Genomic DNA, 13,846 nt, shown 5'->3' on the forward strand with positions numbered 1-13,846 from the left:
TCTTAAGTCTTGATTTTATATCTAATCTAGTTTATTTTAAACTGATTGATTGATAGTAAAGGCCCAGTTTAAATTTTACATCTAGTTTATTGATTGATTGTTGGGAAATAAGCACCAGTACAACTAATTATTTAGTTCCTTGTTATGTATGGTGAGCAAGCGCGCGCGGAAAAATCCACCAAAGGGAACATTGCTAGATTTGATGCTAAATGCAAATTCTTAAATTGACATTCTTAAGAACATGAACTCATGTATATAGCTTCTTGAAATACGTACGTTACTTTTTTTTGGCTGTTCAATGGAGATAATGCAACTAACCACAATGCTTGGCACTTTTTCTCTTCATTTCAGTTTAGAATTTATTATGCTGGGGTTTCAGAAGATTGTTTGTTGTAGGAAATTATAATCAAAAAGTATAACGCATCTTCTTTACTTGTTCTTTTAGCCTTTCATTCTCGTTTACAGTATCCTTTGTTGTTTTTATATATGCTTTTGAATTTGACATCTTGAACATGATTCCAGTGAATAGATAAAACTGCAATTTTTGGGCAGTTCCAACCAAAACAGATGTCCTTGAGAACATTTACAAAAATGATAACACTCATTTATGATACACAAAATTTTCACTCTTTCCTTATTGATCCTTGTGCATTGCCACTTTGTTGGTTTGTGAAACCAAGAATGTATGTACCCTACATACATCTTTTAAAGAATAATACTATAGGGAAAGCAGTCTTTTTTAGCAGTTGATTCCACATAGCTTGGTATCAGGTCCCTTAGTCTTGAGGACAAATGGATCAATTCTTACCCAAAGTAAGGAGAAAATAGAGGCCAATAGCACTGACCAAATCACAACAATGGTGGGTGTGCGATTTTGGCGACCCATCAAACCTTTAAGGAATGGATAGAGATGGACAATCACCCAGAAGGAAAAGAAGAGCTTTCCAAAGAGTGGTCCCCAGGATTGGTACCCATTGTTTATGGCATCTGAGATTCCAGCAACAACACCAACAATGTTAATGATCAAAATAGTGGTTGGAGGAATCAAGAGTGTAGTCCACTTAAAGGTGTACAATTCTCCAAACTCTTCATCATCTGTTGCCTTTGATGTAACAGTGAAATTGGTGTCAATTCCAGCCAGAACCTTTAGCAGACCTTGTATAACAGCAAAGAGGTGAGCTGATACACCACCAATGACCCAAAACTGCTCATTTCTCCACCATTCCTCAATGCTCACTCCACTCCATTTCAACTCAAGAATACCAGTTGCAATGATTGAGGAGAAGAGAGCAACAAAGTACAAACCAGCAAAGGTGCTAATCTGGATCGTCATCATCAATAAAGAAAAAGGATTATAATTTTATAAGCATGTCATGTGTAACTCAGTTGATAACAACAGGAAGGGACAGAAGAACAAGATTGTTACCGGTGGCATGATGAATTTGTCAGTGAGTAAACAAACTGCTGGAAGAATACAGTAGGCAACTAGAGGAATGGAGGTGAATGGATAGACAGTTGTGTTTGCATAGGCAAATCTCTCAAGCCACTTTAGCTTCTTTTCCTTGAAGCCATACCATAGAGGGCAATGGTGACTAAAGAAAATCTCAATGGAACCAAGTGCCCAACGAAGAACCTGGTTGAGACGATCTGACAAGTTGATAGGAGCAGTACCCTTGAATGCAGCTCTCTTTGGCATACAATAAATGGACCTCCACCCACGGCAATGCATCTTAAAACCTGTTAGAATATCTTCTGTGATAGATCCATAGATCCAACCAAGCTGCACATTTCAAAAGAAAAAAAAAGCAAGAATTTGATGAGCTAATTGTCCTAATTAGATATAACACATCAAGGAGTCGTAAAATGCATGTTGTTAGTGTACCTCAAGTCCCCATTCAGTTTTATCTTCATATCCACAGCTAATCACATGAATGGCTTCTTTAAGCAGGGCAGCTGGACTTGAAGAAGGAGGCACACCACCCTCTTCCATCAAGGTAGAAGTCACAAAAATAGAGGATTGTCCAAATTTCTTCTCAAAATTCATTTGGGACATCAACACCTCTTTGTCATCATCCATCCCTATTAGACAAGTCACACAAGGTTTAGAGCAGGTAAAAGGGAAAACAAGAAAGACTAATTAATGATTTGAATCAAAACAAAAACCTTTTAGGCTTGCAGCCTCTCCATTTGCATCATTCTTCTCCTTATACTTCTTGCGGCTTCCAAAACACGGGCAACAATCACAGCTTACCATTTTTGGACGCTTTGGACCCTTGGGAGGATTATAGCCATACAAAGCTTGCCTCCTGAAAACACATCCAGTCCCCACATATACAGGACCTTGAATACCATCTAGACCCTTCATGTTAATCTGCAAAAAGACAAAAAATGTTAAAAAGAAAATCAATCGATTGCAAGGGGGGGAAAAATGAAAAATCCCGTTTGTTGTGAGTTTCTTACATCAAAGAAAACTGTGTTCCTGTTGGCATAACGATCATGTGTATCAATACCATCAAATCTTTGAGGAAACTGGACATAGCAGACCTTCTTCCCAGTTTGTGGGTCCATCAAGAAGCACATGGCCTCTCGGGCAGCCTTGCTGTTATTGACATAGTGATCACAATCCAAGTTCAACATGAAAGGAGCATTTGTGAGAACAGCAGATACCCGAACCTATAAATTACAGAACTTATTAGTAGGGCCATCAGGCAAATGAACATGTTTTTTTTTTTTTTGTGAAATATAAGGGTTTAAGCCCCAAAAACACAATTAAAAACTGCGAGGGAACACGGTTGAAGATACATCCACTAAAACAGCGTTTGATAAAAAAGACGGAACAAAGTCAAATACCAAGCAGTGGCCATCTAAAGATAAACCAAAGTCAGCAAGCTTGTCCGCAACCTGGTTGCCCTCTCGCAGAGGCGAATGAACATGATGATGCATGCAAGTAATAAAGTAACTAAAAGGTGCTAAAAAACTATACCAGAGCATTCATGGCACCAGCTTTCTTGTGGTGTTGAAAACCAGGCCTTTTCTCTCTGGAAACATAAACAAGGCGAGGAAGTTGGTTTCCTTCAGTATCAAGACCTCCACTGCTACCAAGAAACACTTGAATCATACCAGGATGATCCTTAGTGTTATTCCCTGGCCATGGTGTCCCATCCTGCATGATCCATCCTCCCTGAGGAACTTTCTGGGCCTTAGCAACAAGTGCATTGATCCTAACCTTAAACTCTTCGTATTCCCTCTGTCATGCACCCAATTTTCTCAGTAAATAAATGGATCAATCTTTCTTTCAAAACTGATATCAATCAAAAGTTCACATTCTTAAAAGAATCACATCTATTCTAAGTATACTAACCTTCATAGCTCGACGCTCCTTAACAAAGGTGGGTTGCACTTTGTCCTTTAGGTAGTCAATCTTCTCGCTGAAGTACATCTCAGGTGCCCGAGGTTCTATGGAAAATTTCTTACAAAACGGTACCCACTTTCTAGCAAACTCTGCAGTTTCTGATAAGGACTCAAATGTACACATTGAGGCTCCATCATCAGAAATGTAGCATGATATTTTATCAACCGGGTAATCCATGGCCAAGATTGAAAGAACAGTGTTTGCTGTAACCAGAGGAGGTTCCTTCATGGGATCCACGGTACTAACAAAAACATCTACAGGAGCAAGCATGTTTGGTTCACCTTCACGCTCATACCTGATCACAATTTGAGATTTCAACAAAATGACCTTGTCTGTACTGTATATATAAATTCTAAAAAGTTTAAATGTGTTTGAGATTTCTGATATGTATTCAATTTTTGTTAAGTCCCTCATAAATTTTCCATGTTGTTCTGAGTTCCTAATATATTAAAATTTTATTTTAAACTCATGTCATCAAATTAAGTGATGACTTAGTACCATCTCAACGACTCTTACAATATATTTATTAGTCATTGGGATAGTATCATGTCACCACTTAATTAACGACAGAAATTCAAAAACAAAACAAAACTTTTAATATATCATAGACTCAAAACTAAAATTGAATATATATCATAGACTTAAAAGTTATTTAAGTCATTCTAAAATAACCTTCAAGACAGGCAGAGAGAGTTTTGCTTACCTGATGGAAAGACGGTCAAGGTAGGTCTCTCTATCAATGGGAAACCATTTGGGAAACTGATCCAGAATCCATGAAAAAGCAAACCAGATTTCACATATGATAGAGGTTAGCCATAGCCCCAGGGCATCATGTACTGGGTTCATGAGTCTGTATCTGAGGAAGAAAGCAAGAATAACCAGACGTGCCACAATCACCATTCTATATGGATTGATTTTGCTGGATGCTATTGGCACTTTCCTTGACAGTGGTTGCCTTGCTTCATCTAACCTGCAATAATTGACATCCACATTCAGATCTTTTTAATTATTTCTATCATCAACTCCTAAAATGCAGTGCTGCATGGAAACATATACATGGCTGCATCTGGATCTTCATCCGGTTCAGGCCCCAAATTGCCTTGCTGCAATTTCCAGTCATCCATTCTATCTTTCCATCCATCTTCTTTTTTTTCGTCCCATCTTGCACTTCCTGCATCAATCATCAGAGCATGCATGCCTCATGTTAGAAGGTTGTAATTGTACATATTCATGTGTACTACTAATTAAAGAGGCTTACCAGGTTCAGACACTGGATATGGATGCACTCTTTTATGCAGTGAAGAGGATAACATCTGATCCCCATAAGCATTAGATGATATTGGGAACTCCCCACTTACCTGCAATGCATGCATGCATGAAGAGTTTTTTAGTTGTTATTGAACATGCATGAGAACATGTTAGTATATAAGGTGCAAAATCTTACAGGCCTAGAACGACCACCAGCAATGACAGGTGTTGGGAACTGGGAATTGTCATCATCTTCAGGACCTCTTCCATAGCTCATCCTCCCATGAAGCATGGCTTCTGCAACCTGGCCATGCTTGTTCTTTTGCTCATCAATATTGAATTCATGCTCAATATCATCCACATCCTCTTCATCATCATCTCCCTCCACTCGGGGGCTCCCTTAATTAATTACCACAATCACAACATAATAATAATTATCTTATGAATAATTGAAATGACTTAATTATTCACTTTAGAAAAAGAAATCTGTAAAATAATTAAGGTTTAAATACATTTTTTTATCCTTATAATTTAAGTTTTTTTTTAATTTTCGTTCCTATAATTTTATTTTAGTTTTAGTCCTTTCATATTGTGTTTGTTTTTTTTTTTTTTTGTCATTTAACATATTTTACATAACCATTTGAATAGTAAAACGAAAAGAACTGTTAAATTGCAGTAATAAAAAATGTATTTAAGCAGATGATTGATTAATGGGTTGAAAAAGATAAAGGCATATATCATATATGCAAATGCAATGAAATACCTTTGAGACGCTTGTATCTGGTTTTGCACTGTGGGCAAAGGTGGCTTCCTTCTCTCCTTTCATACTCATAGCAAGGCCTGCACACTGGAAAACCACACTCATTGCAAGCCACAAACAAGTCTCCATCCACCGTGAGTCCCACGCCATCACCACAAATCTCACACACTTGCCCATCCAAGTTCTTCAAAGCCTTCGGCTGCACGTACCATAATACAAATATTAGTCTAATTACTAACTGTTCCATGAAAACAAACACAAAACTAAACAAAAAGATTACCTCTTCATGGCCATGAATGACAACTAGCTCATTGCGGTTATGTGACCCAGCGACCAGTCCAGCGCTGGCTTCCATGTCTTAGTGAATGGGACAATATGGGAATGGCACAACAACAACACAAATTAAGGTGAGATTGTGTGATCAAAGGTTTGTGTTTTATGAAGGAAGATTGGTGCTAGCTGTTGAACCTCACCTAATGTGTCCACATAAGGGTGTTGTTGTTGGTTGCAGGGTCCCCATTGCCTTAAAGCTAAGCTTCGTCTATTTTTCAAACACCATGGCTTTCAAACCTTCTCCAACAGGCTACGTTGCTGTTCCTTTCCTTTTAAAGCTTCCAAGAAATTACAAGCCTCCAAATATGGCCTCTCTCCATTTTAATTATTTTTGAAAAATTATTAAGTACTCTTTGACCATATAAATAAATATGATAATTTTTATGATCCCATCTAATATAATTTTTATATGATATATATTTAAGTTTTTTATTTAAAAAATATTAATAATACTTAATTTCGTATCATATAAAGAATAGTTAAAGTTATAGACTACATAATGATGAAAGATCACCTAATAATTTTATAATGGGATCTTATTTTTAAATTTATTTTTGCACACTGTTAATATTTCGGTTGGTAGTACAAGCTTAATTAAATATGGTCTCTCCATGTTATTTTCCCCCTTTGATTTCATTTGCTACTTAATTTTTCCACACTGTTAATTTTTCGGTTGGTCATAAATCATAGTACAAGCTTAATTACTAGCGGGTAAGATGTGATAATGTGCCAAATCAGCCTAATGTTGAAAGCTTGACTGATGTGAAAGGATGGTTCATTAGTATCAATCAAATTGAGTTTTTTTCTGCTTTGATGTTTGGTTAGTTGCAGAACATTCTATTTAATGGATTTAAGCAAAATATTTATCAAACGAAAATAACTTAAAGTGGAGGTTCAGTAAAAAGAAAAAGAAAAAAACCTTAAGGTGGAGGTCAACTAGGTAATATAGAAATGAAAAAAAGCAACCGCACAGAGTCATAATTAAAAGCCTTGTTTTCTATAGATTTTTAATCATTAATTTACTTCTATGATCAAACACTTTTTCTTAACATGGGACGAATGAAATTCATATTTATCTCACGTAACGCATAGTTGTGTCTAGCGAAAGACATGTCCGGGGATTAGAAATTTAATATCCCGAAGCCATTTCGCACTACACACCGTCTTTAATAGATCACAATGGATGTATCCACATGTGTATAGATGGATCCTCCCATATTAAAATCAACTAATTATTTTAATAAAAAATTGTATATATGTTAATCATTTTAAATGTATATATATTTTAATTTAATATAGTCTCATCTATTTAATTTGTACGAAGAGATAAATAGACACGAAATTTGCACATAATATATGATCATGTGAAAATTCAAAATCTATTATCGTATCACAAACGACATTACAAGATTTCTTAATATTCGAAATTAATTAAGCCCTACAGACAGTTGCAAATGTGTGGTACGAAATAGATTTGACCCTATATATAGTATTGTTATGATAATCTCAAATTCACGATAGATTTAATAAATTCCTAAAACAAATTATTAAAACAGTACTAGTTGAATGTATTTCTTTTTAGGAATACCTTTTGTCACTCTCAGTCTCTCACAAGTCTGTCACCACTCCTGTTCAAATATTGTTTGTCTAATAAATCAATCTTTGTTAATCAAATTAATAGCTTATAAAAATAATATAAAATTTAATTAAAAAATAGTGATAAAAGACAAATTGGAGTGGTAATAGATAATTATATTTTTCTTTTGATTAATCCCTCATCAATTGGTAATTAAGTACAAAATATCTCTCTTTAATTGTGAATTGCTTATTTGTAGACATAATCTACATCTGGACAACTCGTGGCGGTTGCTTATTATTATCTAATAACGAGACTAATGTTTTAGAACAAGGACTATATATAGAGGATGTTTGGGCCCTTGTGAGATTGGCCACTTACTATGTCCTCCGATTCATAAAATATAAACTATATAAACATAAAATGATTACACAATAATAAATACATAAATGATCCACCGGAATAGAGCTCTCTATGTACACATAAAATAGAGTAATATTAGATACGCAAGTTTCGTACAAATACGGCATTTTTTTCTTCACGAACTTACGTGCACATCTCATCTTATAATTGGTTTTTTAATAGTTTAGTCATAACGATACTTCAAAATTATCCATTTAGATTTTGTTCTTTTGATTAGAAACACCGCTAAAGATGAGGACATTATAACTGAAAGTTAGGAACCAATATTATACGAAACCATCGCAACTAGAATTAGAAATGACTCCTCAAAAAGAAAAGGCTTACCATCACAGCTATAAAAATGCAGTAAATTTGACTAGTCGATCCTTAAACATCGTAGAATCCAGAGAGAAACAGAAAAGAAAATGATTAACTTTTAATGAAAAAAAATACTGTTGTACACAAAACGTGTTACTTTCAGGAGACTACGTTCTGTGCAAGTAAAAAATATGTCAGCATTCTTGGAAGGTAAGCACTTGAAAGCTAAGCTACCTTCAAATCGTTAGGTACGTAAGTTGCAGCTTCTACATCTTGCTATAGACTAGCATTAAGTAGCCCCCTAAAATAGGTAATAGTGCTCCACTTGTTTATTGCTTATGATTTGAGTATTTGCCTAATTATAACATACCTAATAAATAATTAAATTATAAGTAAATATTATAACAATAATCATAACTAATTTTTAAAATATGAATATAATTTATTATAATTAGTTATTATTTTTAAAATAAGTATATAACTAATTAAATAATCAATTATATAACAAGTTATATCTAAAACCATTTATGGATGAATAAAAATAAATTGTTTGAAATATTCATTTTTATAAAAACAAATTATAATTTTATAATATAATTATTTTTTGAATAAAAATAAGTTACTTCAAATATCCATAACTATAAAATTGATTATAATTTTATAGTTATAGTTATTTTTCCAAAACTATTTTTTTTAGCATCCCTACTAATCATAATATTATTGATCTGAAATTGATGTTATCCTAACAAATGCGGGCAAATTTCCCAGACTAGGGTTCATTTAGAAAATATTTCCCAGACTAGGGCTCTTTTTAAAAAAATACCAGAGGGGTGCTGTTTTTTACGTAGCAACAGTGAAATTATTCATGCAAATCGCTAGCATGAACAGCGCCACACTCAGGCACGCGACACGTGGCTGTGTCGCCTCTGCCACTGGCGACAGCACTGATGTCGCCACCTGCAATGGCGTTTTGGCCATGCAGGGTGGAGTCGCTGGTCAAACCAGCGCTTCCCCACGCGTATCAGGTACAGCTTTTGCAGGTGAACCAGCTTTTGCAGTGCAGCTGAAAACGCCAGGTCCTTAGGCGATTTAGGGTGAAAACGCCAGCTGCCTTGGCGATTTAGGGTCTTCAAATATTTCGTTCTGTGCTTATTCTTGCAACTGCTTCATTTCATTTTTCTTGCAAACTACTTCATTTTCCTTTTCTTGCAACGGCCAGAGGTTTCATTTTAAAGCTATTATCCGTGTTTTGTGCTTATTCTTGCAACTGCTTCATTTGATTTTTCTTGCAAACTGCTTCATTTTCCTTTTCTTGCAACTGCCAAGGTTTCATTTTAAAGCTATTATCCGTGCCTTTGAGCTTGTTTCTTTTTTGTTTTGGTGGATTTAGCTGTTCAAAAAACTGTGTGGTATGAAATTTTTTTTAAGTTATTTTGTTAGGTTGTAACTTAATTTTTGTATATAGTATTTATTTATTTTAAAATTAAATTAACGTTTATATTTGATATGCTTGTTTAAATGTGTGTTTAAATGTCAAAAATAAAAGAAAAATTGTGTAACAATATTAATTTGAAGATAATATTTTGAGTGAAAATAAAAATATTTTGAATATGAAATTTGTAATAATTTTTTAATTAGATTAGGTGGGTGTTGATAATTTGTATAGAACTCGCGTTTAATTGCTTCTATCTTTTCCTTCCGTGAACAATTTTCGTGAAATAAATTTATTTACATCTTTGTTAATAAATTTATTTGGTTATAACTTTTTTTTCCAAAATAATCATAGATGTTGATTAAACGTGTACATGAATTATTTGATCCATAACTAAATTCTTGCATCGTCCCATCGGATATGTCATATAAATGTGTTCTAGATTCAAAATTTGTTAGTGTGTTAAAAATTGATGAATGTTTGAACTTTGAATAAAAAAAATTTGTAGATTATATTTATTTAAAGTAAATATTTTGAGTATGATTTTTTTTTAAGATGAAGTTGTAGTATTTTTTAATTAGATTAAGTTGGTTTTTGGTGTGTTAAAAATTTATAAGCGTTCAACTTGAAAGTGTTAAATATTTTATTATATTTTTAGCAATTTTGTAATTAGCTTTTTCCATGTTAAAGCTATTAATGTTAAGATTAATTATTTATAATACTAACTTCGTTCATGAATTATTTAATTTTGTGTTAAAAATGACTATCTTGAAATTGTTCATTTTTTTAAGTGTGTCTCATGAAAGTAATTTGAAGTTAATTAAAAAATTTTAAAAGAGAAATTGAATGTAAAGTTCCAATAAAGAGATATTTTGGGATTACACTTTAAAAGAGAAATGTAGTGTTTTCGTGTTAAAAATGACTATCTTGTAATTTATTTGACGTGTTAAAATATTTTTTTTGTAGGTACAGGATGAATTCGGTTATAACAGTGTTGTATTTCAATGGAAGGGTATATGAAGATAATGATGGTGTAATATTTGAAGGAAGTAAAAAAGCGATTCAGATTAAACGTGGAATTAGTTTCAATGCCTTGAAGAAAAAAATTGGAGATAAGGTAAAGTTACAAAATAATGAAATTATTTCAGCTATCAGCTGTAGATTTTTAGTGTCAGGAAAATATATTGCCTTGCAAATTTGTGATGACGAAGACGTTGAAACGATGTTAGAAAGTTTTAAACAACAAGACCAAATGTCAGTTTTGGAATTGTACATAGAAAAGGATGTTGCTGGTGGTTCAATGTTTCATTCTGCAAATTCGCTTACATCATGTGGAAATTATTTATCTAATGATGAGACACAACCGGCAACAAATATGAGCAATTTACATATTGACGAAGACGATGATGATGATGATGATTATCTTGTGTCTAACTCATACGTTGAAGAGTCTGTAGACGAAGATGACAGTGTTGACGGTATATCTGAAACAGACGATGAAGTCACCGACATTCCTCAACCAGTAAGAATTGTTCACCCAGCAGAAGGTATAATTTGCTGTATAAAAAAATTTGACAATACATTTATTATTTGATGACAATTGTATTTAATGGTAAATAAGTATGATTTGATTTTTATTTTGAACTCTTAGGTGCACAACGAATTGAAAATCCATTTTGGAATGATGCTTTTCATTATAACAATATCAACTGGAGTTATCCTGATGAGGAGGATATTTGCGGTTTGGAAATGCCGTCGACCTTTAATGTTGGCCAAGAATTATATGTTGGCATGGAATTTGATAGTAAAGATGCGGTCAAAAATGCAGTCAAACAATATGTTATGAAGGTGCATCAAAGTTTCAAAGTTGTTGAAAGCAAATCGAACAAGTATGTGGTTTGTTGCTTGAATAAGAATGCAGAGTGTCCTTGCCCTTTCTATATGAGGGCAATTTTATCTAAAAAAACAGATACGTGGAAAGTCACACAATGGGGTGGACCACACACATGTCTGAATATGACCATGACACAAGATCACGAGAAACTTGATTCAGATTTAATTGCCACTTGTGTAGTAGGTACGTATTTTATGTTCATATTATGTTCATTTATTGTTAATTGTCATTTAAATTTTGTAATGTTATTCACAGGCATGATCAGAGAAGACCCATCAATAAAAATTTCTTTGATTCAAGAGAGGATTAACAGTGAATTTGCGTACAAGGTGTCGTACAAAAAAGCGTGGTTGGCGAAACAGAAAGCCATTGCAATTGAATATGGCGATTGGGATGAGTCATATGCGAAACTTTCGTCGTGGCTAAGACACATGCAAAATCATTCTCCTGGATCATATTTTCAAGTACTACATGATGATTTTATCGTTGGGAATACGGTTAGTCGCGAACACCGTCAGTTTCATAGAGTTTTTTGGACTTTTGGGCAATGTAAAGAAGCTTTCAAGTACTGTAAGCCAATCATACAAGTTGACGGCACACATTTGTACGGCAAATACCGTGGGACCCTCTTAATGGCCACATCACAAGATGGAAATGGTGGTGTCCTTCCTCTAGCATTCGCGGTGGTTGAAGGTGAGACGTTGACAGCGTGGTCATGGTTTTTGGCACACTTGCGTGAACACGTCACAGATCAAAATGGTATTTGTCTGATATCTGATCGACACGCGAGTATAAAGTCCGCTGTCGCTAACGAAGCCCTTGGTTGGCAACCTCCCCACGGTTATCATGTCTACTGCGTGCGACACATAGCAAGCAACTTCAATCGGAAATTCAATAATGCCAAACAAAAAGAAATGTTGAAAAAATTGGGTAAGATTTCCTATTTGTTGGTGACGTTTATTTAAGTTTCCTATATACTTAAAATTGTTATTCATAACTATTTTTATGCAGCCTACACTCCTTGCAAGCACATTTTTGATCAGAATTTACAAAAATTTCGTGAACTGAGTCCAGCCATAGCCACATGGGTTGATCGAATTTCAAAGGAAAAATGGACGATGGCTTATGATAGAGAAGGACGTCGATATGGCCACATGACAACCAACCTTTCAGAATGTATCAATAAGGTTTTGAAGGATTGTCGAAACATTCCCATAACAGCATTGGTCAAATCAACGTACAGTAGGTGTCGAAAGTACTTTGTTGAGCGTGGCCGCCAAGCGCAAAGACAGTTAAATGAAGGCCAAGTATATTGTTCAAAGCTTGTTACAGAACTAAGGAAAAATCAAGAACAAGCTTGTACGCACATCGTTCGCGTGTATGATATCCACTCCACACGATTTGAAGTAGAGGAGAGCTTCAACCCTATAACGCAACGTGGCGGACAAAAGTGGGCAGTAAACTTGAATGGTCGTCATTGTCAATGCGGAAGGTATTCTGCGCTTCACTATCCATGTTCACACATTATTGCAGCTTGTGGTTACGTGAGCATGAACTACTACCAATATATAGATGTTGTTTATACAAACGAGCACATCTTAAAAGCTTACTCCGCACAATGGTGGCCTCTTGGGAATGAAGCGGCTATTCCTCCTTCTGATGACGCATGGACACTTATCCCTGACCCAACTACAGTTCGTGCGAAAGGTCGGCCAAAATCAACAAGGATAAGAAATGAGATGGATTGGGTCGAACCATCTGAGCACCGAACAAAATGCAGTAGATGTGGAGCCGAAGGCCATAACAGGCGTCGCTGTCCAATGCAATCTGAGCATGGGAGTTGTTCAAATCATTGATTTATGTATGTTAGTCGAGTGACTTGTATTTGTTTACGTTATGTTCAATGTATTGAATTTCTGGGGTTCAATGAATTCGGTACTTTAAGCCACTAACCCATAACACTAACCCTAACTCATAACACTAACCCATTACCCCTAACCCTAACTAATAAACCCTAAATTTAACCCATAACACTAACCCTAACTCATAACACTCACCCCTAACCCTAACTAATAAACCCTAAATTTAACCCATAACCCCTAACCCCTAACCCTAACCCCTACCCACTAACTCATAACACTACCCATAACCTCTAAACGTAACACATAAACCCTACGTCCAAGTCTAACCCTAACTAATAAACACTAAAGTTAACTCATAACACTAACCCTAACCCATAACACTAACCCTTAAACCCCTAAGCCCTAACCCAAAACCCTAACCCACCCCAAATCAATAACCCCTACTCCAAAACAGTAACCCTTCAACCCCTAAGGCTTAGCCCCAACCCTAACCCCTAATCCAAACAATTGACCAAAAACCCTAACTCCATCCCTAACCCATAATCCAATCCTAAGTCTTAACCCTACCCCAAAACCCAAAACACTAACCCTAAACCCTAACAACTAACC

General features: G+C 35.0%; 1 protein-coding gene across 1 annotated transcript; it reads right to left on the reverse strand.

Moving 5' to 3' along the window:
• Positions 1 to 526: 526 nt before the first annotated feature.
• Positions 527 to 5,992, reverse strand: LOC100815436 (cellulose synthase A catalytic subunit 7 [UDP-forming]). The gene is made up of 13 exons (XM_003527150.4): positions 5,701 to 5,992; positions 5,424 to 5,619; positions 4,857 to 5,059; positions 4,671 to 4,770; positions 4,469 to 4,583; positions 4,116 to 4,382; positions 3,362 to 3,707; positions 2,984 to 3,247; positions 2,461 to 2,673; positions 2,164 to 2,371; positions 1,883 to 2,079; positions 1,427 to 1,780; positions 527 to 1,321 (listed from the first exon to the last, which is right to left on the reverse strand). Exons 1-13 carry the CDS (start codon positions 5,773 to 5,775, stop codon positions 740 to 742), a joined length of 3,120 nt encoding a protein of 1,039 aa, XP_003527198.1. The 5' UTR covers positions 5,776 to 5,992; the 3' UTR covers positions 527 to 739.
• Positions 5,993 to 13,846: the final 7,854 nt, after the last annotated feature.

Source organism: Glycine max, chromosome 6 (genome assembly GCF_000004515.6).
Source record: "Glycine max cultivar Williams 82 chromosome 6, Glycine_max_v4.0, whole genome shotgun sequence".
Taxonomy (NCBI): domain Eukaryota; kingdom Viridiplantae; phylum Streptophyta; class Magnoliopsida; order Fabales; family Fabaceae; genus Glycine; species Glycine max.